The 23789-nt window shown below is 41.4% G+C and overlaps 2 protein-coding genes across 6 annotated transcripts in view; one reads left to right on the top strand and one right to left on the bottom strand.

The window, feature by feature from the left end:
- Positions 1-23789, top strand: part of OXR1 (oxidation resistance 1) — a 549175-nt gene that overhangs the window by 415702 nt on the left and 109684 nt on the right. For 3 of the 5 annotated variants that reach the window (XM_061439152.1, XM_061439149.1, XM_061439148.1), the window contains exon 4: positions 10836-10922. The exons of the other annotated variants lie outside the window; for them this stretch is intronic. In XM_061439152.1, the coding sequence (XP_061295136.1) occupies positions 10836-10922 (87 nt within the window). The remainder of the gene's footprint in view (positions 1-10835; positions 10923-23789) is intronic. 5 annotated transcript variants of the gene reach the window in all.
- On the bottom strand, positions 18041-21119 carry LOC133260633 (uncharacterized). The gene is made up of 2 exons (XM_061439162.1): positions 18708-21119; positions 18041-18629 (listed from the first exon to the last, which is right to left on the bottom strand). The coding sequence occupies exons 1-2, from the start codon at positions 18943-18945 to the stop codon at positions 18199-18201; spliced, it is 669 nt and encodes a 222-aa protein (XP_061295146.1). The 5' UTR covers positions 18946-21119; the 3' UTR covers positions 18041-18198.

Raw genomic sequence — 23789 nt, 5'->3', positions numbered from 1 at the left:
ACCCTAATGGCAGAAAGCAAAGAGGAACTAAAGAGCCTCTTGATGAAGATGAAAGAGGAGAATGAAAAGACTGACTTAAAGCTCAACATTCAAAAAACTAAGATCATGGCATCTGGTCCCATCATTTCATGGCAAATAGATGGGGAAAAAGTAGAAACCGTGACAGACTTTATTTTCTTGAGCTCCAGAATCACTGCAGATGGTGACTGTAGCCATGAAATTAAAAGACACTTGCTCCTTAGAAGAAAAGCTATAGCAAACCTAGACAGCGTATTAAAAATAAGAGACATCACTTTGCCGAAAAAGGTTCATCTAGTCAAATTATGGTTTTTCAGTAGTCTTGTACAGATGTGGTAGATAGACCATAAAGAAGGCTGAGCACCTAAAGAATTGATGCTTTCGAACTGTGGTGCTGGAGAAGACTCTTGAGAGTTCCTTGGACTGCAAGGAGATCAAACCAGTTAATCGTAAAGGATCGGTCCTGAATATTCATTGGAAGGACTGATGCCGAAGCCGAAGCTCCAATACTTTGGCCACCTGATGTAAAGAACCGACTTATTGGAAAAGACCCTGATGCTAAGAAAGAGTAAGGGCAGGAGGAGAAGGGGGTGACAGAGGATGAGATGGTTGGATGGTATCATCGATTCAATGGACATGAGTTTGAGCAAACTCCAAGAGATAGTGAAGGACAGGGAATCCTGGCGTGCTGCAAGTCCATGGGTTCGCAAAGAGTTGGACACACATGAATGACTAAACAACAACAGGTTCAAGAATGAAAGGGAGAGAAGATTAACATGTGAGTGGTAAGAGATATGGGGCAGGAAGGAGAGCTGGAAGATTGTGGAAACGTTTAAAGTTTTTTAGATCTGAGTCTACACATCCAGGGGCTTCCCTGGTGGCTCAGTGATAAAGAATTTGCCTGCTCTTGCAGGAGATGTGGGTTCAATCTTTGGATCAGGAAGATCCCCTGGAGAAGGAAATAGCAACCCACTCCAGTATTCTTGCCATCTGAGACTAAACAACAGTAGTAACTACACCTACACAATTAAAACCCATAGTTTTCTCACATCTCACGACTACTTTATAGTGATTCTTGATACCGTAATGTGAGGATGTTAACAGCCATTGTTTTTCTAAGTATGGATGGAACATGAAATTAAGAAGACAAATTAAGTATTTTTAGAAATAGTCACCCTTGAACTCTTATACATCTTGTTTTGCATTTATCTATTACTCTTTTCGGAGAAGGCAATGGCACCCCACTCCAGTATTCTTGCCTGGAAAATCCCATGGACCGAGGAGCCTCGTAGGCTGCAGTCCATGGGGTCGCTAGGAGTTTGACACGACTGAGCGACTTCACTTTCACTTTTCGCTTTCATGCACTGGAGAAGGAAATGGCAACCCACTCCAGTGTTCTTGCCTGGAGAATCCCAGGGACGGGCAAGCCTGGTGGGCTGCCGTCTTTGGGGTCGCACAGAGTCTGACACAACTGAAGTGACTTAGCAGCATTACTCTTTTTGGGGTACACACACTCATAAATATCAAAATGTCTTTGTGGCTTTAATTTTAAATAGTTATAAATTGAATCGTAAAACGTAGAATATTTCATGGCTATGAGTCCAGACTGGAGCACTTAATGAACATTAATATGTTTTCATTGAGTCTGTTGATATTTTTTCATTTAATTCATTCAAAAATATTTATTGAATGGCCTCTGTGTGCCAGGAATGAGCTAGATCATGTCATAGAAGATCATAATCAGTCTAGTAAGAACGATAAGAGCCTAAATAAAAACATATAAATGTTCAATCACTTTCAACATACTTTTACTTGGGAACATATTACTGATGCAGTGATTTAATCGCCATCTGAAAAAACTCCTTCAGTAAAGTTTTCTGAAGAAATTGCTATGTCTGCTATTTATTATGACATGTTATATAATGCTATGCTTCTCATCATAATACACTGTGAAAAAATATGCTAAAGACTTGCAGTTTGGAAACTGAAATAAAACAGAAGCACTGGGAATATTCTAGTTCATATGCTGGACAAGAAAACAGAAAATGTCTACACTCATTGAGAAAATGTTATTGATATGGTCCCTAAAACCTAAACAGGTTTCCCTGGTGGCTCAGATGGTAAGGAATCCTACGGCGGAGACCCAAGTTCGATCACTCGATCGGGAAGATCCCCTGGAGAAGGGAATGGCAACCCACTCCAGTATTCTTGCCTGGAGAAATCTCATGAACACAGGAGCCCGGCAGGCTGCAATCCATGGGATCACAAAGAGTCAGAAACGACGGAGAGACATACACTGTCACTAAAATTAAATATAGTTTGGGAAAGCAGAAGGTTTCCTAGGAAATGTAGATCTTGCAAATATTTATTTATTTTTGGCTGTGCTGTGTCTTCATTCCTGTGCGTGGGCTTTCTCTAGTTGCAGTGAGCAGGGGCAATGACCTAGTTGCAATGCACGGACTTCTCATTGCAATAGCTTCTCTTATTCAGGGCATGAGCTCTAGGCATGAGTTTCAGTAGTTGTGGAACCTTCCTGGAACAGAGGTTAAACCCATGTCCCCTACATTGACAGGCGGATTCTTAAGCACTAGACTACTAGGGAAGTCCTTGCAAATGTTAAGAATGAAGAAAGATACAACATAATCCAATTAGACCCACCATTCAGATTTTAATAAATGGTTGGGGGGGGGATAAAATAATGATCTTAATGCTTAATGTGGAAGCAAATACTGCCTTCAGGTGTGATCACATAAGTACATACCTAGCTTTGCAGTGGCATCCACTGTGGGTGATGGGTCACATAATACATCTTCTGTACCTTTATCTTTACATGGATGATTTGGAAAATTTCTGTGGCCTAAATTCTAAATTTTAATTTTAATAAAATTCAACCTTGTTTCTAAGTAGACTTATTCCATCTAATTCCTTTTTATGTTTGGCTTTGAATCAGTAATTTCAAGCTAAATGCAATCAAATGTCTGAAAATGAAACAAATTGCCTAATACGATGCTCTATTATCTGATAATAGATGGATTGTCATTGTTAGCTAATTCTTATTCTGTATGGATTTGGTTTAGGTGCTGTAGGTGTGTGTATATATATATGTGTGTATGTATATATTGCTGCTACTGCTGCTAAGTCGATTCAGTTGTGTCCGACTCTTTGCGACCCCATAGACGGCAGCCACCAGGCTCCGCCATCCCTGGGATTCTCCAGGCAAGAACACTGGATTGGGTTGCTGTTTCCTTTTCCAATGCATGAAAGTGAAAAGTGAAAGTGAAGTCGCTAAGTCGTGTCCGACTCCTAGCGACCCATGGACTGCAGCCTACCAGGCTCCTCCGTCCACGGGATTTTCCAGGCAAGAGTACTGGAGTGGGGTGCATGTATATATTACATGTGGTTTTAGGTGCTATATATGGATGTGTATATATTATAGGTACTGAAAAAGGGGGGAGCACTTTTTATATACCACCTTTTTTTCATTTAAATTTTTACTGTGTTGTTAGACATAGTTATATAGTCTAACATATGATTTCTAGTTTTTCTTTACTTGTATCACATGTAAATACTGATTCCCGAACACTACATAATTGTAAAATTATGGTAATGTCACTATCCTATGGCTGTCTTGCAAGTAAGTCTTCAAAAGTAATTGACTTTCAGACTATTCTCTTCAATTATTTTGGTTTGCTGCTAGTACTCTTTGCCAATTCTACCTTCTTATCTTACTCTCCATATCGTTAAACTAAGAGAATACATCTCTGAAACAAATACATTCATTGTCTCATAGGAAAGTCATTTGAGAAAATCAAGCTCAAAAGGAAAAAGAGCAAAGTGTAGAAAAATATTGGGCTCCTTGCCTCATTTATTTTTGGCCCTGATCATCTGTACCAGAGCTTGCTTGCCATGAAAGATGACTCTAAGTGATTCTGTGCTGATGCAATTTATTAGAAGAGAAGGAATAATTTACAAGTCATGGTTTCAACTTACTGCTGCAGACTTCTTGTCCATATAAATCATGTGTTGTGTTCATATATATAGTCACTCATAAAAAAATTCGGAATGCACTGTGCTGTTGTGAATTGACCTAGGCTTTCTTCCCTAGCTTCTTAGATTTCCCAAAGTATCAAGTTTAATTTGGGGATTCTCTTCAAACTTCACAAGTTAAAAGAGAGATAAGGAAATATCAGAGTGTCCCATCAACTCAACTTCAATAATCTTGAAGATTTGCTCTCTGACTAAACCCTAGTCCTAGTATCAATTACTGATAATGTACAAAAAGTTCTATACTTTATATAAGATTATATGCATGAACAACAAGTTTCCTTAGTTTTACGGTATCCACTTAAGATGGGTGATTTGGGCCATTTCATATTGTACAATTTTATTACCTAAATTTTATTAATGAACTGCCAAGAACTGATACTTTTCGAAAGACTTACTTGAGTTGATCTAATATTTTTTAAAGTCTTAATTTCTAGTTATGATACCCTGAAAAAGCATGGAAAGGAAATCCCCCAAAAACAAATAATATTCTCCCCCTTAGGATCCTGCCCAGTTCTATAATCTGCACTATACAGAAGGAGAGAAAAGCTATCGCTTCTAGGGGAGCCTAAAATGAAGGAAGAACTGAGGAGTTAGTTTTAGAACTTAGAAGGAAGTCTCAGAAACTAAAATATTTTAACTTGGAATAAAAAGATTACATAATCAATAACAATAATAATAGATTACATTTCTCGAACAAATGCCACATCATTCTTTGGTTACTCTATAAGAGGAGAGCATTATTATACTCATTTTACAGATAAGGAAACTGAGTCGGGAAAAATTAACTTTTCCAAAGTTGTATAAATAGTAAGTGATAGAGGTGAAGTTGAATCACAGAAATCTGACTCTAGAACCAGCTATTTAACACAGCAGTTGCCATAAAGCATGTGATATTCATACAGATTGAATAGTACTTTGAATCAAATAATACTCCTTAAGATATTCATGTGGAAATAGGTGAGACTGAATCTATTCGAGGTTTAGAGCAAACATTATTCACAGAAACTAACGATATTAGAAGAGGAATAAATAATACCAAATGGAGACAAACATGGAAATTCAGACCATGGGCTATAGCCCAGCATCAGTGACCTGTTTCTGCAACAAGCCATTGGCATGCACAAAACAAACACCAGCAGAGCCTTCGCTTGTGTCTTACTGCTTCAAATACGCTCCATTTGGAGTCCAGCAACACTGACACCACCTAGACAGAGGATATCTCAGATCCTGCTTCAGGTCTTACTGAATCTTAAGATCCCTAAGTGATTCATTTGCACGTTAGAGTTTGCAAAGCACTGGTCTAGATGACTAGAGACTGAAATAATTGTAACAGGTAGATCTTGTTTGGATTGTGATTCCACAAGCCAAGTGCAAAAAGACTTTTTCACCTATCGGAGAAATTGGGCACGGACTAGTTCTTGGCTTCTAAATGCTAATTTTATTTGGTGTGATAAGGAAACCTATCAAAGGTTCCAACAAAGGTCCATATAGTCAAAGCTATGGTTTTTCCAGTAGTCACGTATGGATGTGAGAATTGGCCCGTAAAGAAAGCTGAACGCTGAAGAATTGGTGCTTTTGAACTGTGGTGCTGGAGAAGACTCTTGAGAGTCCCTGGACTGCAAAGAGATCAAACCAGTCAATCCTAAAGGAAATTAACCCTGAATATCATTGGAAGGACTGATGCTGAAGCTGAAGCTCCAATACTTTGGCCACCTGATGTGAAGAGCGGACACATTAGAGAAGACCCTAAGGAAAGATTGAAGGCAGGAGAAGAAGGGGACAACAGAAGACGAGATGGTTGGATGGCATCACCGACTTGACGGACATGAGTTTGAGGGAGCTCCAGGAGATGGTGATGGGCAGAGGAGCCTGGCGTGCTGCAGTCCATGAGGTCTCAAAGAGTCCTACATGACTGAGAGACTGAACAACAGAAAGGCACCTAATGGTTAATGATTAATGTCCAAATTACTTATTTTACTGCTTTTTTATATTTTGTGTATTTATTTGTGAGGTGGCACCAGGTCTTAGGTGCAGCACCTGGAATCTTTGATCTTTGTTGTGGCATATGGGATCTAGTTCTCCAGCCAGGGATCGAACCCAGGCCACCGTGTTGGGTGCTTGGAGTCTTAGCCACTGGACCACAAGGGAAGTTCCCAAATCTTGTAAAATGTAGACATGAATACCAAGATATATAGGGGTGAAATAATATGGCTGGAATTTGCTTTAAAACATTTTGGCAAAGACAGTAGCAGTAAGCGATACTAATGTGGTAAAATCTTGGAAATGTTTGAAACTGTCCTATTAGTTATTATGCTCCTGTGTCAACTTTTTAGTGTGTTAGAATATTTCATACATTTTTTTAAAATATCAAAATAATGCAAATCAAAACCACTATGAGGTACCATTTCACGCCAGTCAGAATGGCTGTGATCCAAAAGCTACAAGCAATAAATGCTGAAGAGGGTGTGGAGAAAAAGGAACCCTCTTACACTGTTGGTGGGAATGCAAACTAGTACAACCACTATGGAGAACAGTGTGGAAATTCCTTAAAAAACTGGAAATAGAACTGCCTTATGATCCAGCAATCCCACTGCTGGGCATACACACTGAGGAAACCAGAATTGAAAGAGACACGTGTACTCCAATGTTCATCGCAGAACTGTTTATAATAGCCAGGACATGGAAGCAACCTAGATGTCCATCAGCAGATGGATGGATAAGAAAGCTGTGGTACATATACACACTGGAGTATTCCTCAGCCATTAAAAAGAATGCATTTTGAATCAGTTCTAATGAGGTGGATGAAACTGGAGCCTATTATACAGAGTGAAGTAAGCCAGAAAGAAAAACACCAATACAGTATACTAACACATATATATGGAATTTAGAATGATGGTAACAATAACCCTGTATATGAGACAGCAAAAGAGACACTGATGTATAGAACAGTCTTTTGGACTCTGTGGGAGAGGGCGAGGGTGGGATGATTTGGGAGAATGGCATTGAAACATGTATAATATCATATGTGAAACGAGTCGCCAGTCCAGGTTCGATGCACGATACTAGATGCTTGGGCTGGTGCACTGGGATGACCCAGAGGGATGGTATGGGGAGGGAGGAGGGAGGAGGGTTCAGGATGGGGAACACATGTATACCTTTTGATAAATGGCAAAACCAATACAATATTGTAAAGTTAAATAATGAAATAAAATTTAAAAAATAAAATAAATAATAAAAAAAATCAAAATAAATGAACTTATGTCCTAGAAATTGTAAAAATAACTAAAAGAAGTTTCTTATAGTAAAAAGGGTTAATCATGTAACAAGATACCATTTTCTCCAAAGGATTTAAATATGTGCTGTTATTAGCACATATTTTTTGGTCTGTGGGCAATTTTAGATATAGTCCTGGTAAAAACCAGAAGACTTAAAAAAAATCTGCCAAGCTCCCTTTCTCAAAATTGATTCTGTGGTAGATGTTATGCTTTGTGAATACTCTGGGCTGTTGGTCTTAGATTTAATGCCTTCGTTGTGTTTAAAAACAAGAAAAAGCAGTTGGTGATGCCTCTGATCTCGCCCCATGTTTCCTCTCTTGTGGCATTCTTCAGTTTAATGGTTGATTGATGGAATGTTGAGCTGCATAGTCATCCAAATCAGGCATTTAATAGAGTCCTGTACTGATCTCATTCTGTTGAGAGTCTATGCTTGTAAGTGCAGACTAAGGTCCTTTGATGTTACGTGATCAATAGCAAACCCTTTAAGCTGGTATGTATTTGTCATATAGAAAGGCATTCCTTTCAACATCATATAAACCCTTCATGTATCTAACCACTGAAAAGCATATCATTTTTTTTTTGTTTGTTTCTGGAAAAGGGGATAAAAGAGAATCCCACGAGCTATTAAAAAGAGAAACCAAGTACTTTTGCAGCTTATTAAATGGCAGTATTTGTGGCAATATGTTTTATATTTTCTGGCTCCTTCCTGTAGACACCAAAGAGTGGTTCTCAAAGACTAAGTAATGAACTCTGCCAACATCCCCAGATGCAGACATTATACTGTTTACAGATGAACAACCGACGCCTGACTGGTTCAGTGGCTGCCTTGTGAGTGAGTCAGAGGATGAGTGAGCAAGGTGCTTCCAGAAACCTTCCCATTTGAACCCCAAGTAGTTTTCCCAGCGTGGCGCTGTATTTGGTCTATTGGCTTGGATTTGATGGAATAACTTAGATCTAAGGTTTTCCTTTGATGAATCTGTATTTGGAGGAATAAATGAATAATGGGACAGTGAAGGAAATCTGGGTGCTGACTTTGAATCAGAGAATGACTGACACTCAGGTGCTGCTCCGTACACTTCTGTAATTTAGGTTGTGCCCCGAGAGTCTCCCTGTTTATAAAAAGCTGCTTTGTTAGATGTCTGTGATTTTTTATTTTGACTTAAGATCTTTTTTTCTCCCTCTTCCTATTCTTCCTGGTAGATGGCCAGTCACCTAGTCTTTCTTTCTCTGTTCTTTCCATGAAAACAGCCTCTTATGAAATTTTCCGTATTGCTCATTAGCCCTCAAAAACCTGTTAGTTAAACTACGAGCTTTTCTCTTTTTTTATTGAAGTATCACTGACTTACAGTGTTGTGTTAGTTCTGGTCTGGAGCAAAGTATTCAGATATATTTCTATATATATTAATATCTATATAGAGCTATATTCATTTTCATATTCTTTTCCATTATTGTTTATTACAAGATATTGAATATAGTTCCCTGTGATAGGGAACAGTAGGACCTTGTTGTCTATCTGTTTTAAATAGAAGAGTTTTTATCTGCCAATCCCATGCTCGTAATTCACCCCCTCCCTTTTCCTTTACCACATAAGTTTGTTTTCTATGTCTGTGAGTCTGTTTTTATTTTGTAAATAAACCTATTTGTGTCATATTCTAGATTCTCCGCATAAGTGATAACATGGTGCTTGTCTTTCTCTTTCAGACTTACTTCACTTAGTATCATAATCTCTAGGTCCGTCCATGTTGCTGCAAATATGCACAATATACTGTGTATATACCACATCTTCTTTATCCATTCATCAGTGGATGTGTATTTATGTTTCTCCTATATCTTGGCTATTGTAAATAGTGCTGCTATGGACATTGGGGTGCATGTATTTTTGCAATTAAGAGTTTTCACCTTTTATGGATATATGCCCAGGAGTGGGATTGCTGGATCATATGACAACTCTATTTTTAGTTTTTTGAGGAACCTCCACACTATTTTCCATAGTGGCTGCACCAATTTACATTTCCAGGAACAGTGTAGGAGGGTTCCGTATTCTCACACCCTCACCAGCATTTATTATTTGTGGACTTTTTGATGATGGCCATTCTGATGAGTGTGAGGTAATACCTCATTATAGTTTTGATTTGCATTTCTCTAATAATTGAGATTTGTCTGCAAACCTCTTCCACTCCTTAGCTTGTTTGTTTTGCCTCAGCATAGCACAATATTATCATCTTTGTCTGGAGGATTATTATTAGAACAACTTGTTGTTTTTCCTAAGAGTTTTTCCTACTGTTAAAATTATTATCATAAAATATAACAATATTTCAAAAGCTCTAAAATACCTTTATTACTGGAGATGAGTTTTATAGGAAGCATGATGCAAAGTTTCATAGCCCCCAAATTAATAAATATACAATTAATAACTATTATATATCCTTTTGCTATTTTAAAAGAATATCATATTAAAAAAAAAAAAACAGAGAAATAAGATGGTCAGGGAGTACTGTGCTGCTGTGCTTACTCAGTTGTGTGTCCGATTCTTTGCAACCCCATAGACTGTAGCTCACTAGGCTTTTCTGTCCATGGGGATTCTTGTAGGCAAGAATACTGGAGTGGGTTGCCATGCCCTCCTCCAGGCAGAGAGTACTATTTAAGGATGATTTCCCCCTCAAAAAGGTAACATCAAGACCGATATAAAAATGAACGTGTTAAATACTTTACTTAACTCATTACTTAAGGAAGCAATAAGATGCTACAAAAAGATGTTACAGCCAACTTAAAGGAGAATCCAAATAGACATAGACATGGCTTATTGGAATGTGTGTGCAGATGGGGACACACTCTTCCACTGTTGCTGAAGAAAGTCAATTCAAAGTCTCTTGGACAGAACTTGCAAAACAAGAATGTCTTTGTTTATAGACTAGAATAATTTTGCATAGCTATCAGCTTTTACACTTTACAGAGTTGTAAATCTGCTTCCATAGAATCAAAATTAGATAATCCAGAAGAGTGTACTCTAGACACTGCATAGCTTTCCACTGAAGCACAGAATTATTTTCCCCGTAACATACGGTATCCCTAAGTGCATTGTGACTATCAGTGACCCTCAACTATAATCACAAAGAGGTCCACATTCCTTAGATGTTCACAATTTAGCTTCAGCCTCTTTCCATTTTCTGTTCTCTGGCCCAGTACCCTTAAACCCTACTTTATTCAGCCACAGTTAACTACATTCTACTATTTTTACCAATCCTTCAAGTCCCTGTTGTCACTTCCTCCAAAAAGCGGTATTGTACTTTATCTACTTTAACTGGGAATTACCGTACTTCCCCTTGACACTCATCACATTCTTGTGTATTGACAATCTGCTATGATCTATGGTAGTTCTGCAACTTGAGAGTACATCAGGATCCTCTGGAGAGGTGGTTAAAACACAGATTTCTGGGTTCCACCAGTCCTCTGATGGAGCTGAGTTTAAGCCTGAGAATTTTTATTTCTTACAAGATCCTAGATGCTGCTGCTGCTGCTGCTGTTCTGAAGATAACATTTTGATAACCACCTGCCCAGAGAAACCCTGTACAGATACTGCAGGTAAGATTAGTGAGACATTAGACGCAACCTTTTAGGAATTCATGTGTGTGCTAAGTCACTTCAGTCATGTCCAACTCTTTGCGATCCTATGGACTGTAGCCCTCCAGGCTCCTCTATCCATGAGATTCTCCAGGCAAGAATACTGGAATGGGTTGCCATTTCCTCCTCCAGGGGATTTTCCTGACCCAGGGACTGAATCCACATATCTTACATCTACATCATTGGCAGGCGGGTTCTTTACCACTAGCATCACCTGGGAAACCCTTTAGGAATTCATAATCTAATGTCAAAAGTTGGCTCCCTGAAATATCCCTAAAACTACCTTTTTGTAAGACAAATCTGCGTTTATTGTGGTAGAGAGACTCAACAGAGCCTTTGAAGTGCCTTCTGTTGGGATGGGGGAGAAGACTAGGGGAGTAATAGTTGAGATTTTTGAGATTTTCAAATTTAAAGCAGATCTTTCAGTGTAACAACTTGGTTAGGACTGGGTAATGGTTTTTCCAGTGGTCATGTATGGATGTGAGAGTTAGACTGTGAAGAACGCTGAGCACCAAAGAATTGATGCTTTTGAACTGTGGTGTTGGAGAAGACTCTTGAGAGTCCCTTGGACTGCAAGGAGATCCAACCAGTCCATTCTAAAGGAGATCAGTCCTGGGTGTTCTTTGGAAGGACTGATGCTAAAGCTGAAACTCCAGTACTTTGGCCACCTCATGCAAAGAGTTGACTCATTGGAAAAGACTCTGATGCTGGGAGGGATTGGGGGCAGGAGGAGAAGGGGACGACAGAGGATGAGATGGCTGGATGGCATCACTGACTCGATGGACATGAACTTGAGTGAACGGGAGTTGGTGATGGACAGGGAGGCCTGGCGTGCTGCAATTCATGGGGTCACAAAGAGTCAGACACAACTGAGCGACTGAACTGAACTGAACTGAGGGATCTTAGCATGGTAGTTTAGAATTGATAGAATAAGATGAGGATTTGGGGGCAAGGAGATCAAAGAGTTCTGGTGTGTAAACTGTCAGTTGATGCCTTCTATTAAGAATTGATGTATCTGTTTAGGATATTTATGAAATGAACCAGAAGAGAGTGGAGTAGAAAAGTCAAATTAACAGAGACAGTCAACTAATAGTTTCAGAGACAGACACATAAAGTGTGTCCAGAAACACCAAATACATATCTTATAAACATTCAATATTAAATTTTGAGCAGCAGAAAGAATTTATATTTATTAAGAAGCAATTATACTTAATTGTATATATGTGTGTGTGTATTTCAACTAACTGTATATGTGTATAAGACTATTGTGATAATTATTATTATCTCTAGCTAATGCAGATAAGAGAACCTTTGGATAGAACTCTTTATATTATCCAAAACTCATGGTCTCTTCTTTTTTGGAGAAATAAAGCGAATGTGATGATTTTAAAACACAGTAATCCTCTATTTAGAAATAATAGAAATAAGTGTGTGTGTATATATATATATATATATATATATATATATATATATATATTTTTTTTTTTTTTTTTAAGTCTGAATAGCAAGTGATTTTTACTTTGGGAAGTAACTCAAACTCTAACCTTTGGGGGCATAAAGTTGACATCTGTTACCTTGCAAATCAATTTTTAGAAACACCCTAAAGTGAGTGTGTTAAAATTACACCTGAAAAAGATAAATCTTTTGAAATTCAAATTCTGGCACAGGGTTCAATGTTTAAGAAATAGTTAAAACTTTGTACCAAATACAACCTATGTTTGGTCACAGTGCTTGAAAGAATACCCAGAATGCTTTTTAAGATTCTAAAATCAAATTAGAATATATGCATACTATAAAATAAATCGACTTAGATTTTTTCATGACAAGCTCATAAATGCATGTTCTATAAAATCACTGAGGAAAATTCATTTCAGTGTTCTTTTGCTGAAGTTTCGAAAAAACACCTGCAGATAGCACATCTTTGTTGTTGTTCAGTAGCTCAGTCGTGTCCTACTCTTTACAACCCCATGGACTGCAGCATGCCAGACTTCCCTGTCCTTAATCATCTCCCAGAGCTTGCTCAAACTCATGTCCATTGAGTTGGTGATGCCATCCAACCATTTTGTCCTCTGTTGTCCCCTTCTCCTCCTGCTTTAATCTTTCTCAGCATCAGAGTCTTTTCTTTAGAAGTTATCAAATACTTGCCATTTGTGCTAATGGTGTTCACAACATACAAATTTGTTTTCTACAGAAGCATCATTCTGTTAGCAATAAACTATTTTGCATGCATCTGTCTTGTCCCTTTGCTGTCTGGGGTTTTTTTAATCACATCTTTCTTTCAGTCTCAGATTTCTCTGTGCTAACTGTAGCTAAGTCAGAGTGGTGCAAAGAGGACTTCAGCAAGTAGGCATCTTAGTTGAGACCACATAGATTTTGAAACAGTAAGTAAAAATGTGGGGCTGAAAGAGAAAGCACAGAAAGATATTTCAGCAAGTGGCCATAGCCTGATCCCAAAGAGGTATCAGGATCCATAGAAACATGCTATCCCTAGGCACAACATACTAATGCAAATATAAAAAATCTTAAATATTATTTTAGCTAGGCAGAGGATGAAATAAGGCTGTCTGAGGACAAACTATAAAAGTTGCCAGAGGCATAATGCAATTATCTTTCCCACCATCTATTAGATCTGGGTTTCTCCACCTTGGCACTGTTGGCATTTAAAGCTGGATGACTCTTTTTTGTGGGAGCTGTCCTGAACATTGTAAGATCTTAAGGAGCATACTTGGCCTCCACCTACTTATATGCCAGGAACACGCTGTCCACTTGACAACCAGAAATATCTCCAAACACAGCTACATGTTCCCTGGGCTGGGGTCACCAGATTTAGAGAGCACCCAGGGAAACTGGAATTTCTGGTGAACAACAAATGACATTTGGGTATGAGTGTGTTCCATGCAAAATTTGGTATAAAATGTTATTTAAAAATCATGTGTACTTTATGTGAAATTCAAATTTAACTGGGAATCCTGTATTTGAGGGCTTCCTTGGTGGCTCAGCGGAGAAGGCAATGGCACCCCACTCCAGTACTCTTGCCTGGAAAATCCCATGGATGGAGGAGCCTGGTAGGCTGCAGTCCATGGGGTGGCAAAGAGTCGGACACGACTGAGCGACTTCGCTTTCACTTTTCACTTTCATGCATTGGAGAAGGAAATGGCAACCCACTCCAGTGTTCTTGCCTGGAGAATCCCAGGGACGGGGGAGCCTGGTGGCTGCTGTCTATGGGCTCACACAGAGTCAGACACGACTGAAGTGACTTAGCATAGCATAGCATTGGTGGCTCAGTGGTAAAGAATCCACCTGCCAATGCAGGAGACATGGGTTTGATCCCTGGGTTGGGAAGATCCTCTGGAGAAGGGAATGGCAACCCACTCCAGTATTCTTGCCTGGGAAATCCCATGGAGAGAGGAGCCTGGTGGGCTACAGTCCATGGGGTTTCAGAAGAGTCAGTCACAACTTAGTGACTAAACAATAACCAGTATTTTATCTTGTAACACTACTGGGAGGCAAAATCGCCCATGAAAGAGAGAACTTTCTTTTACCTTCCTGAGGTTACCAGTAACCTTGTTTACAAAGTGGGGCTAATTATCTTTCCTCTCAGGAAGGACTTGAGATCAAAGGAAATAATATAAGAAAAATCCTTAGTACAATGCCCAACATAGTAAGCAATTGAGAAATGTTCATTATTATTATCTCAGGATCCCTCACAAGATGATGTCATAATCATTACTGGTTTCTCAACTTAATTTTCACTAACAGGAAAGAAAACTGTATTACAGAAACAACAGGAGCCCAGTGGCGATTCTTAATTTTGGCTACACACTGCAGTCACCTAGGCAGTGTCCCTCCTAAGGTCTGTATCCCACCTCTAAGAGATTTGGATTTCACTGATCTGGAGTGTGACCTGAGCACTGGGATTTCAGAAGATCCACAGGAGTCCTAAAATGTGTAGCCAAGGCTGAGAACTGCAATTTGAGAGAATAGAGTTGGATAGTTGGTACTCCTAAATAATAAAGAGAGGGAGTAAGCTAGACTTAATTACATCTGTGTCTTGAGTTATAGAAAAGTAAGTTGGGATCAAATTTAGAGAAAAGATGGACATGATTTCACTCATCCATTCATTCAACAGATACAATACTTGCGTGTCTACTGTGTGCTGGGCCTTGTTCTAAGCAGTGAAGGGAGTCCCTGTCCTTGTTGAATGCCACTAGGGGACTGAAAGTTTCTCAGTCATGTCTGACTCTTTGCGACCCCCTGGACTCATCAGAAACCCATCAGGCTCCTCTGTCCATGGAATTCTTCAAGCAAGAATATATTCTTGCTTGGAGGGGTTGCCATTTCTTTCTCCAGGGGATCTCCGCGACCCAGGATCAAGCCCCAGTCTCCTGCATTGGCAGGTGGATTCTTTACCATCTGAGCCACCAGGGAAGCCCAACAATAGCAACAGCAAATAGACTTAAAATTTTTGGCCACGACATATGGCATGTGGAACTTCCCTGACCAGACAGATAATAAATAAGACATTTTAATCAAATGTCAAAGATTAGCACTAAAGAGAGGAAAGATGGTAGCATTCCAAAATATCAAAGTCATAACTAATCTTATTAAGAAAACAAAATGGGGAGAACTCAGTGACTTACCATGTTCTCTCAACTTTGACCCTGAAACAGATGAGTAGGAAGGGCATGTTAACCAAGAAAAAAGGGTGACATAAAACTGTGAAGAGTGTCAGAAAGGCTAAAACCCAGAGTGAGTTTGCAGAAACACTAAAGGAACCAGCCAACTAGCATCATTCTATGAAAAGGGAAGTCCTAAAATAAAGGAAAATAAGAAGGAAGTGTGAGGCTCTCTTCTTGAGGAAGATGTACATTGCTGAACTATTAATAGACAGAACAACTGCGCCTATTTTGCTTTGCTTTTCTCAGTTAAGAATGAATGTGCCAGACTTCCCTGGCAGTCCAGTGGTTAAGACACTGTGCTCCCAATGCAGGGGGCATGGGTTTGATCCCTGTTTGGGGAACTGGGATCCCACATACAGTGCAGCCCTTGCCCCCACAAAAAAAGAATGAATGAGCTACACATCAATTTAATTCTTAGTTTAGACAGGGGAACCTAGAAGGGTAGAGGAAAGTTTTCTTCCTTCCCAACAGAGCACCGATCATATGTCAGGCCTGTGTCAAATGTCATGAACTTATACTGTTTTCATTAGACACTAGGTCACCTTTGCTATCCCAGTGTGATGATAGCTGAGGAAACTGTGTCTCACCAGTGTTTACTGAGTTCTTTAAGAATACTAATCAGGAATTACTAGAAGCAGAAGTATGTCTGTCTGGTTTAGCACTTACTTGGTGCCTAGTGAGGGCACCCACATCTGTTGAATGATTGAATCAGTTCACAAACCTCTGGGCATTATTATTTTTTTTTTTTTTAATGAATGAACTACTAGAAAATACAAAACAAAAACTGTGACATGGAAATTTAGGCAAAGGTAGGTGAGGACATAGTGAAAGACCCCTTACATCCACTTTGCATGACTTGTAACCTCTTTGTCCAGAAAACTGGTTATGAGGATATTTCGATATGCAGTCATAGAGCCTGTGGTAGTGATATGCTGAGAATGATAGAAAACTTGTAAAATTACCCTCTCTTTTATAACAAGCAAACCTCGAAACATAGATAGTGGCTTAAATACAAGTTTATTTCTTGTTCAAGTCTGAAACTGATGTTCCTCAGTGGTAGGTGGCTCCCGTCTAAGAGAAGATCCAGGGACCCGGCTTCCTTCTATCTCATGGTCATCTTTAACAAATGTCTTCTAAGGTCTTTGTGTTCATCTGCTTCCAGGCTGTGAAAGCAAAGGACCATGGAGGGTCATCAGTGGGATGCCCTTGTGGGCCAGTCCTGGAAGAAGCACACATCACTTTTGCAATCCTTCCATTGACTAGAACTCAGTCACTTGGGCACCAAGATCAAAAAGAAAGCTCGGAAGAATAATCAGATTTGTTGACAGATAACCAGTCTCTATCTGGGTAGTAGGAGAGCTGCCAGAAAAGTATAATTAGATGAAGAATTCAGATTTCAAAAGATGGGGCTAAAGTGGAGTTGAAGGATACAGAAACAACAAAGTTCGTTTGAAGCCCACTGGGAAGGGAAAAACAGTGATCACTTGGAGTCTGGACCTCATCTTCTAATGAGAAAAGCATTTAACAGTTACATGATGTAGCTGACAAATGAAAACTGGGCGATGGCCTCAGGTAGTGTATTCATACTTCTTTGGATAAGTGTGTCCAGTGAGTAGTAATCACAGTCAACTGAAGGCACTCTCAAGTGTTTGTGCCCTGTGCCTGCCCAAGGCCCAAATATTTTGTGAACAACTTAGAGATAAATCTGTAGTTGGCTCAGGGAAAGAGATAATGGAATGATACTTAAGTGAAATAATCAAGAGTAGTTTCAAAATGATCTCAGCAACCTAGAACACAGGGGAGCAAAATTTTTCCAAAAACAGCATGGGAATACATCTGGGGGCTTTTGGGTCATAAGGTCTGAGTCACAACTAGTCATCTCTGCTGTTGTAACATAAAAGCTGTTATGGACAATGCATACATGAACTGGTGTGGCTGTGTTCCAATGAAGCTGCATTGATAAAAACAGGTATCAGGCTCGATTTGATCCACAAGCCACGACTTTGCTGAACCCTGACCTAGAAGTATATAGACTGAACTCTGAAGACAATAAATCTTAATTTGTTTACTTAAAGCCAAGGGACAGTGGGTCTAATAGTATGGTTCTGAACAGCGCGGGCGGCTGCGACCGGCGCACTAAAGCGCGGGCGGCTGCGACCGGCGCACTAAAGCGCGGGCGGCTGCGACCGGCGCACTAAAGCGCGGGCGGCTGCGACCGGCGCACTAAAGCGCGGGCGGCTGCGACCGGCGCACTAAAGCGCGGGCGGCTGCGACCGGCGCACTAAAGCGCGGGCGGCTGCGACCGGCGCACTAAAGCGCGGGCGGCTGCGACCGGCGCACTAAAGCGCGGGCGGCTGCGACCGGCGCACTAAAGCGCGGGCGGCTGCGACCGGCGCACTAAAGCGCGGGCGGCTGCGACCGGCGCACTAAAGCGTGGCCGAGAGGAGCTACCCCGCGTCCGACGTCAGGGGCGGCGGCCGGGAGGAGCTACCCCATGTCTGACGTCAGGGGCAGAAGCCGGGAGGACCCCATGCCCAAAGGGCAGCGGCCAAGAGGAGTTACCCCACGTCCGAGGTCAGGGGCAGCGACCGAGAGTGCCAGGCTGCGACGCTGCGACGGCGCAGGAACGGCTGAGAGGAGCGACCCAAGTCCGAGGTCAGGGGCGGTGGCTGAGAGGAGCTACCCCACACCCGAGGCCAGGGGTGGTGGCCGGGAGGAGCTACCCCCATGTCCGAGGTCAGGGGCAGAATCCCGGAGGACCCCATGTCCGAAGGGTAGCGGCCAAGAGGAGTTACCCCACGTCCGAGGTCAGGGGCAGCGACCGAGAGTGCCAGGCTGTGACCGCGCAGGAACGGCTGAGAGGAGCTACCCAAGTCCGAGGTCAGGGGCGGTGGCTGAGAGGAGCTACCCCACTTCTGAGGCCAGGGGCGGTGGCCTAGAGGAGCGCCACGTCCCCACGCCCGAGGCCAGGGGCAGCGGCCAGGAGGAGCTATCCCACACCAAGGCCAGGGGCGGTGGCCGGAAGGAGTAACCCCATGCCCGAGAAAGGGGCAGCGGCCAGGAGGACCAACCCCACATCCAAGGAGTGGTGGCTGCGCGGGCACAGGAGGGCCTAGAGGAGCCATCCCACGTTGAAGGTCAGGAAGGGCAGAGGTGAGGAGATACCCCTCGTACAAGGTAAGGAGCAACAGCTGCGCTTTGCTGGAGCAGCCATGAAGAGATACCCCACGCCCAAGGTAAGAGAAACCCAAGTAAGACAGTAGGTGTTGCAAGAGGGCATCAAAGGGCAGACACACTGAAACCATACTCACAGAAAACTAGTCAATTTCATCACACTAGGACCACAGCCTTGTCTAACTCAATGAAACTAAGCCATGCCCGTGGGGCAACCCAAGACAGGTGGGTCATGGTGGAGAGATCTGACAGAATGTGGTCCATTGGAGAAGGCAATGGCAAACCACTTCAGTATTCTTGCCTTGAGAACCCCATGAACAGTATGAAAAGGCAAAATGATAGGATACTGAAAGAGGAACTCCCCAGGGCAGTAGGTGCCCAATATGCTACTGGAGATCCGTGGAGAAATAACTCCAGAAAGAATGAAGGGATGGAGCCAAAGCAAAAAGAATACCCAGCTGTGGATGTGACTGGAGATAGAAGTGAGGTCCGATGCTGTAAAGAGCAATATTGCATAGGAACCTGGAATGTCAGGTCCATGAATCAAGGCAAATTGGAAGTGGTCAAACAAGAGATGGCAAGAGTGAATGTCGACATTCTAGGAATCACCGAACTAAAATGGACTGGAACAGGCGAATTTAACTCAGATGACCCTTACATCTACTACTGTGGGCAGGAATCCCTCAGAAGAAATGGAGTAGCCATCATGGTCAATAAGAGAGTCCAAAATGCAGTACTTGGATACAATCTCAAAAACGACAGAATGATCTCTCTTCATTTCCAAGGCAAACCATTCAATATCACAGTAATCCAAGTCTATGCCCCAACCAGTAACGCTGAAGAAGCTGAAGTTGAACAGTTCTATGAAGACCTCCAAGACCTTTTAGAACTAACACCCAAAAAAGATGTCCTTTTCATTAGAGGGGACTGGAATGCAAAAGTAGGAAGTCAAGAAACACCTGGAGTAACAGGCAAATTTGGCCTTGGAATACGGAATGAAGTAGGGCAAAGACTAATAGAGTTTTGCCAAGAAAATGCACTGGTCATAGCAAACACCCTCTTCCAACAACACAAGAGAACACTCTACACATGGACATCACCAGATGGTCAACACCAAAATCAGATTGATTATATTCTTTGCAGCCAAAGATGGAGAAGCTCTATACAGTCAACCAAAACAAGACCAGGAGCTGACTGTGGCTCAGATCATGAACTCCTTATTACCAAATTCAGACTTAGATTGAAAAAAGTAGGGAAAACCACTAGACCATTCAGGTATGACGTAAATCAAATCCCTTATGATTATACAGTGGAAGTGAGAAACAGATTTAAGGGCCTAGATCTGATAGATCGAGTGCCTGATGGACGGAGGTTCGTGACATTGTACAGGAGACAGGGATCAAGACCATCCCCATGGAAAAGAAATGCAAAAAAGCAAAATGGCTGTCTGGGGAGGCCTTACAAATAGCTGTAAAAAGAAGAGAAGCAAAAAGCAAAGGAGAAAAGAAAAGGTATAAGCATTTGAATGCAGAGTTCCAAAGAATTGCAAGAAGAGATAAGAAAGCCTTCCTCAGCAATCAATGCAAAGAAATAGAGGAAAACAACAGAATGGGGAAGACTAGACATCTCTTTAAGAAAATTAGAGATACCAAGGGAACATTTCATGCAAAGATGGGCTCGATAAAGGACAGAAATGGTATGGACCTAACAGAAGCAGAAGATATCAAGAAGAGGTGGCAAGAATACACAGAAGAACTGTATAAAAAAGATTTTCATGACCCAGATAATCACGATGGTATGATCACTCACCTAGAGCCAGACATCCTGGAATGTGAAGTCAAGTGGGCCTTAGAAAGCATCACTACAAACAAAGCTAGTGGAGGTGATGGAATTCCAGTTGAGCTATTTCAAATCCTGAAAGATGATGCTGTGAAAGCACTGCAGTCAATCTGCCTGCAAATTTGGACAACTCAGCAGTGGCCACAGGACTGGAAAAGGTCAGTTTTCATTCCAATCCCAAAGAAAGGCAATCCCAAAGAATGCTCAAACTACTGCAGAATTGCACTCATCTCACATGCTAGTAAAGCTCAAAATTCTCCAAGCCAGGCTTCAGCAATATGTGAACTGTGAACTTCCTGATGTTCAAGCTGGTTTTAGAAAAGGCAGAGGAACCAGAGATCAAATTGCCAACATCTGCTGGATCATGGAAAAAGCAAGAGAGTTCCAGAAAAACATCTATTTCTGCTTTATGGACTATGCTAAAGCCTTTGACTGTGTGGATCCCAATAAACTGTGGGAAATTCTGAAAGAGATGGGAATACCAGACCATCTGACCTGCCTCTTGAGAAATCTGTATGCAGGTCAGGAGGCAACAGTTAGAACTGGACAGGGAACAACAGACTGGTTCCAAATAGGAAAAGGAGTATGTCAAGGCTGTATATTATCACCCTGCTTATTTAGCTTATATGCAGAGTACATCATGAGAAACGCTGAGCTGGAAGAAGCACAAGCTGGAATCAAGATTGCCGGGAGAAATATCAATAACCTCAGATATGCAGATGACACCACCCTTATGGCAGAGAGTGAAGAGGAACTAAAAAGCCTCCTGATGAAAGTGAAAGAGGAGAATGAAAAAGTTGGCTTAAAGCTCAACATTCAGAAAACTAAGATCATGGCATCTGGTCCCATCACTTCATGGGAAATAGATGGGGAAACAGTGTCAGACTTTATTTTTTGGGCTCCAAAATCACTGCAGATGGTGACTGCAGCCATGAAATTAAAAGACGCTTACTCCTTGCAAGGAAAGTTATGTCCAACCTAGATAGCATATTCAAAAGCAGAGACATTACTTTGCCAACAAAGGTCCATCTAGTCAAGGCTATGGTTTTTCCTGTGGTCATGTATGGATGTGAGAGTTGGACTGTGAAGAAGGCTGAGCACTGAAGAATTTGATGCTTTTGAACTGTGGTGTTGGAGAAGACTCTTGAGAGTCCCTTGGACTGCATCGGGATCCAACCAGTCCATTCTAAAGGAGATCAGCCCTGGGATTTCTTTGGAAGGAATGATGCTAAAGCTGAAACTCCAGTACTTTGGCTACCTCATGTGTAGTTGTGACTCATTGGAAAAGACTCTGATGCTGAGAGGGATTGGGGGCAGGAGGAGAAGGGGACGACAGGGGATGAGATGGCTGTATGGCATCACTGACTTGATGGATGTGAGTCTGAGTGAACTCAGGGAGTTGGTGATGGACATGGAGGCCTGGTGTGCTGCGATTCATGGGGTTGCAAAGAGTCGGACACGACTGAGCGACTGAACTGAACTGAACTGAACAGTATGATAGCCTTTCTAGTCAAAAGAAAGCTACAAGGTATTATTTGTCCTTATTTTATACATAAGAAAGCTGCATCTCAAAAGTAAATAGTTTGACCTAGTTTTCACATTGGAAAACATTTTGTGGGCAATCCTGCCTCTTTAACAAATGTTTGAGTGAATTGAGAGTCACAATTAATTGCTCAGGTCAGAGAAGGAGAACTTCATGTGGCAGCACTCACTGTAGGAAAGCCCTGGGTTTTTCTGGCTCTGTTCTTACCCAAGCATGTGACTTTGATAGACTCGCTTGACTTCTCTGGGCCTTAGCTAACAAATCAATGAAGATAAGAGACGAAACTAGATTAACACCAAGGTTTCTCTCAGGTCTGACAAGGTTGTTATTGCTAAATTCAGGGCAGCATGTGAAAGAGAATTGAGACTTACTGTTTATAGCTCTAAAAGCAATTCTTTTCAAACTTTTTTTTAATATAGTTTTACCTAAAACCAATATATAAACATAAAAATGGCATGTTATGACCATACATGGGCTTCCCTGGTGGTTCAGACAAGACAGACTCCGCCTGCAATGCAGGAGACCTGGGTTCGATCCCTGGGTCAGGAAGATCCCCTGGAGAAGGAAATGGCAACCCACTCCAATATTCTTGCCTGGAAAATCCCCATGGACAGAGAAGCCTGAGGGCTGCAGTCCATGGAGTCGCCAAGAGTCGGACACAACTGAGCGACTAAGCATACACACACATGATCATACATATGGTTTACAAGTTGAAATTTATAATATTTTCTGATCATGAAAACATTTATTGAGAGAATTAGGCTGATAGGGCTGAAACTAAAGTTTTAAATGGGGAGTGATGGGTGATTGATGGGCTGTTCTCTGCATGACTACCTCACCATTTGGGCTTCCCAGGTGACGCTAGTGGTAAAGAACCGGCTTGTCGGTGCAGGAGGCATAAGATACGTGGGTTCTATCCCTAGGTTGGGAAGAGCCCCTGGAGGGAGCATGGCAATCCACTCCAGTATTCTTGCCTAGATAATCCCATGGACAGAGCAGCCTGGCAGGCTGCAGTCCATGGGATTGCACAGAGTCAGACGTGACTTGGCACACACGTACCTCACCATTCTACTCATTGTGCTTGGTTTGCTTGCTTGCTGTTGGTTGCAAAATGTCAAGAAAGTCCTTATTCATATACATTATTTAAATGGTAAATTAGTACATAATCTTGAAATCTGAGAATACTTGTCAGAATATAAAAATGGCAAGAAAGGCCTGAAAAACAGATACATGAACTTGACAATGTAAATCAGGTAGTGTTTTGTATATTAACTTGGAAGGTATGATAAAAATCAGTGAAAATTAACCATTTACAAATCCTTGTATCAGCCAGTTTGGCTAAGCTTATGCTATGGTGCCAAGTGAATCCCTAAACTTCAGTGGCTTACTGTAACAGTGTTTATTTCTTGATTTATTTCTCACTCATATTACATGTCCAATTCAGGTTGAAGTTGGGGGAGGGACTCTGATCTGCATAGTTTCTGGATCCAGGTTGTTGGAGATGGTGCCACCATCTCACCACGTGCCAGCTAAAGCAGGTAGTATCCTTGGTTGCCGAGGCAGGGGCAAAGGCATGTGAAGTGTAGAAAATTG

Source organism: Bos javanicus, chromosome 14, assembly GCF_032452875.1.
Source record: "Bos javanicus breed banteng chromosome 14, ARS-OSU_banteng_1.0, whole genome shotgun sequence".
In the NCBI taxonomy this organism is placed as follows: Eukaryota; Metazoa; Chordata; class Mammalia; order Artiodactyla; family Bovidae; genus Bos; species Bos javanicus.
The sequence above is the reverse complement of the archived record's forward strand: the minus strand, read 5'-3'. Positions and strand labels throughout refer to the sequence as shown.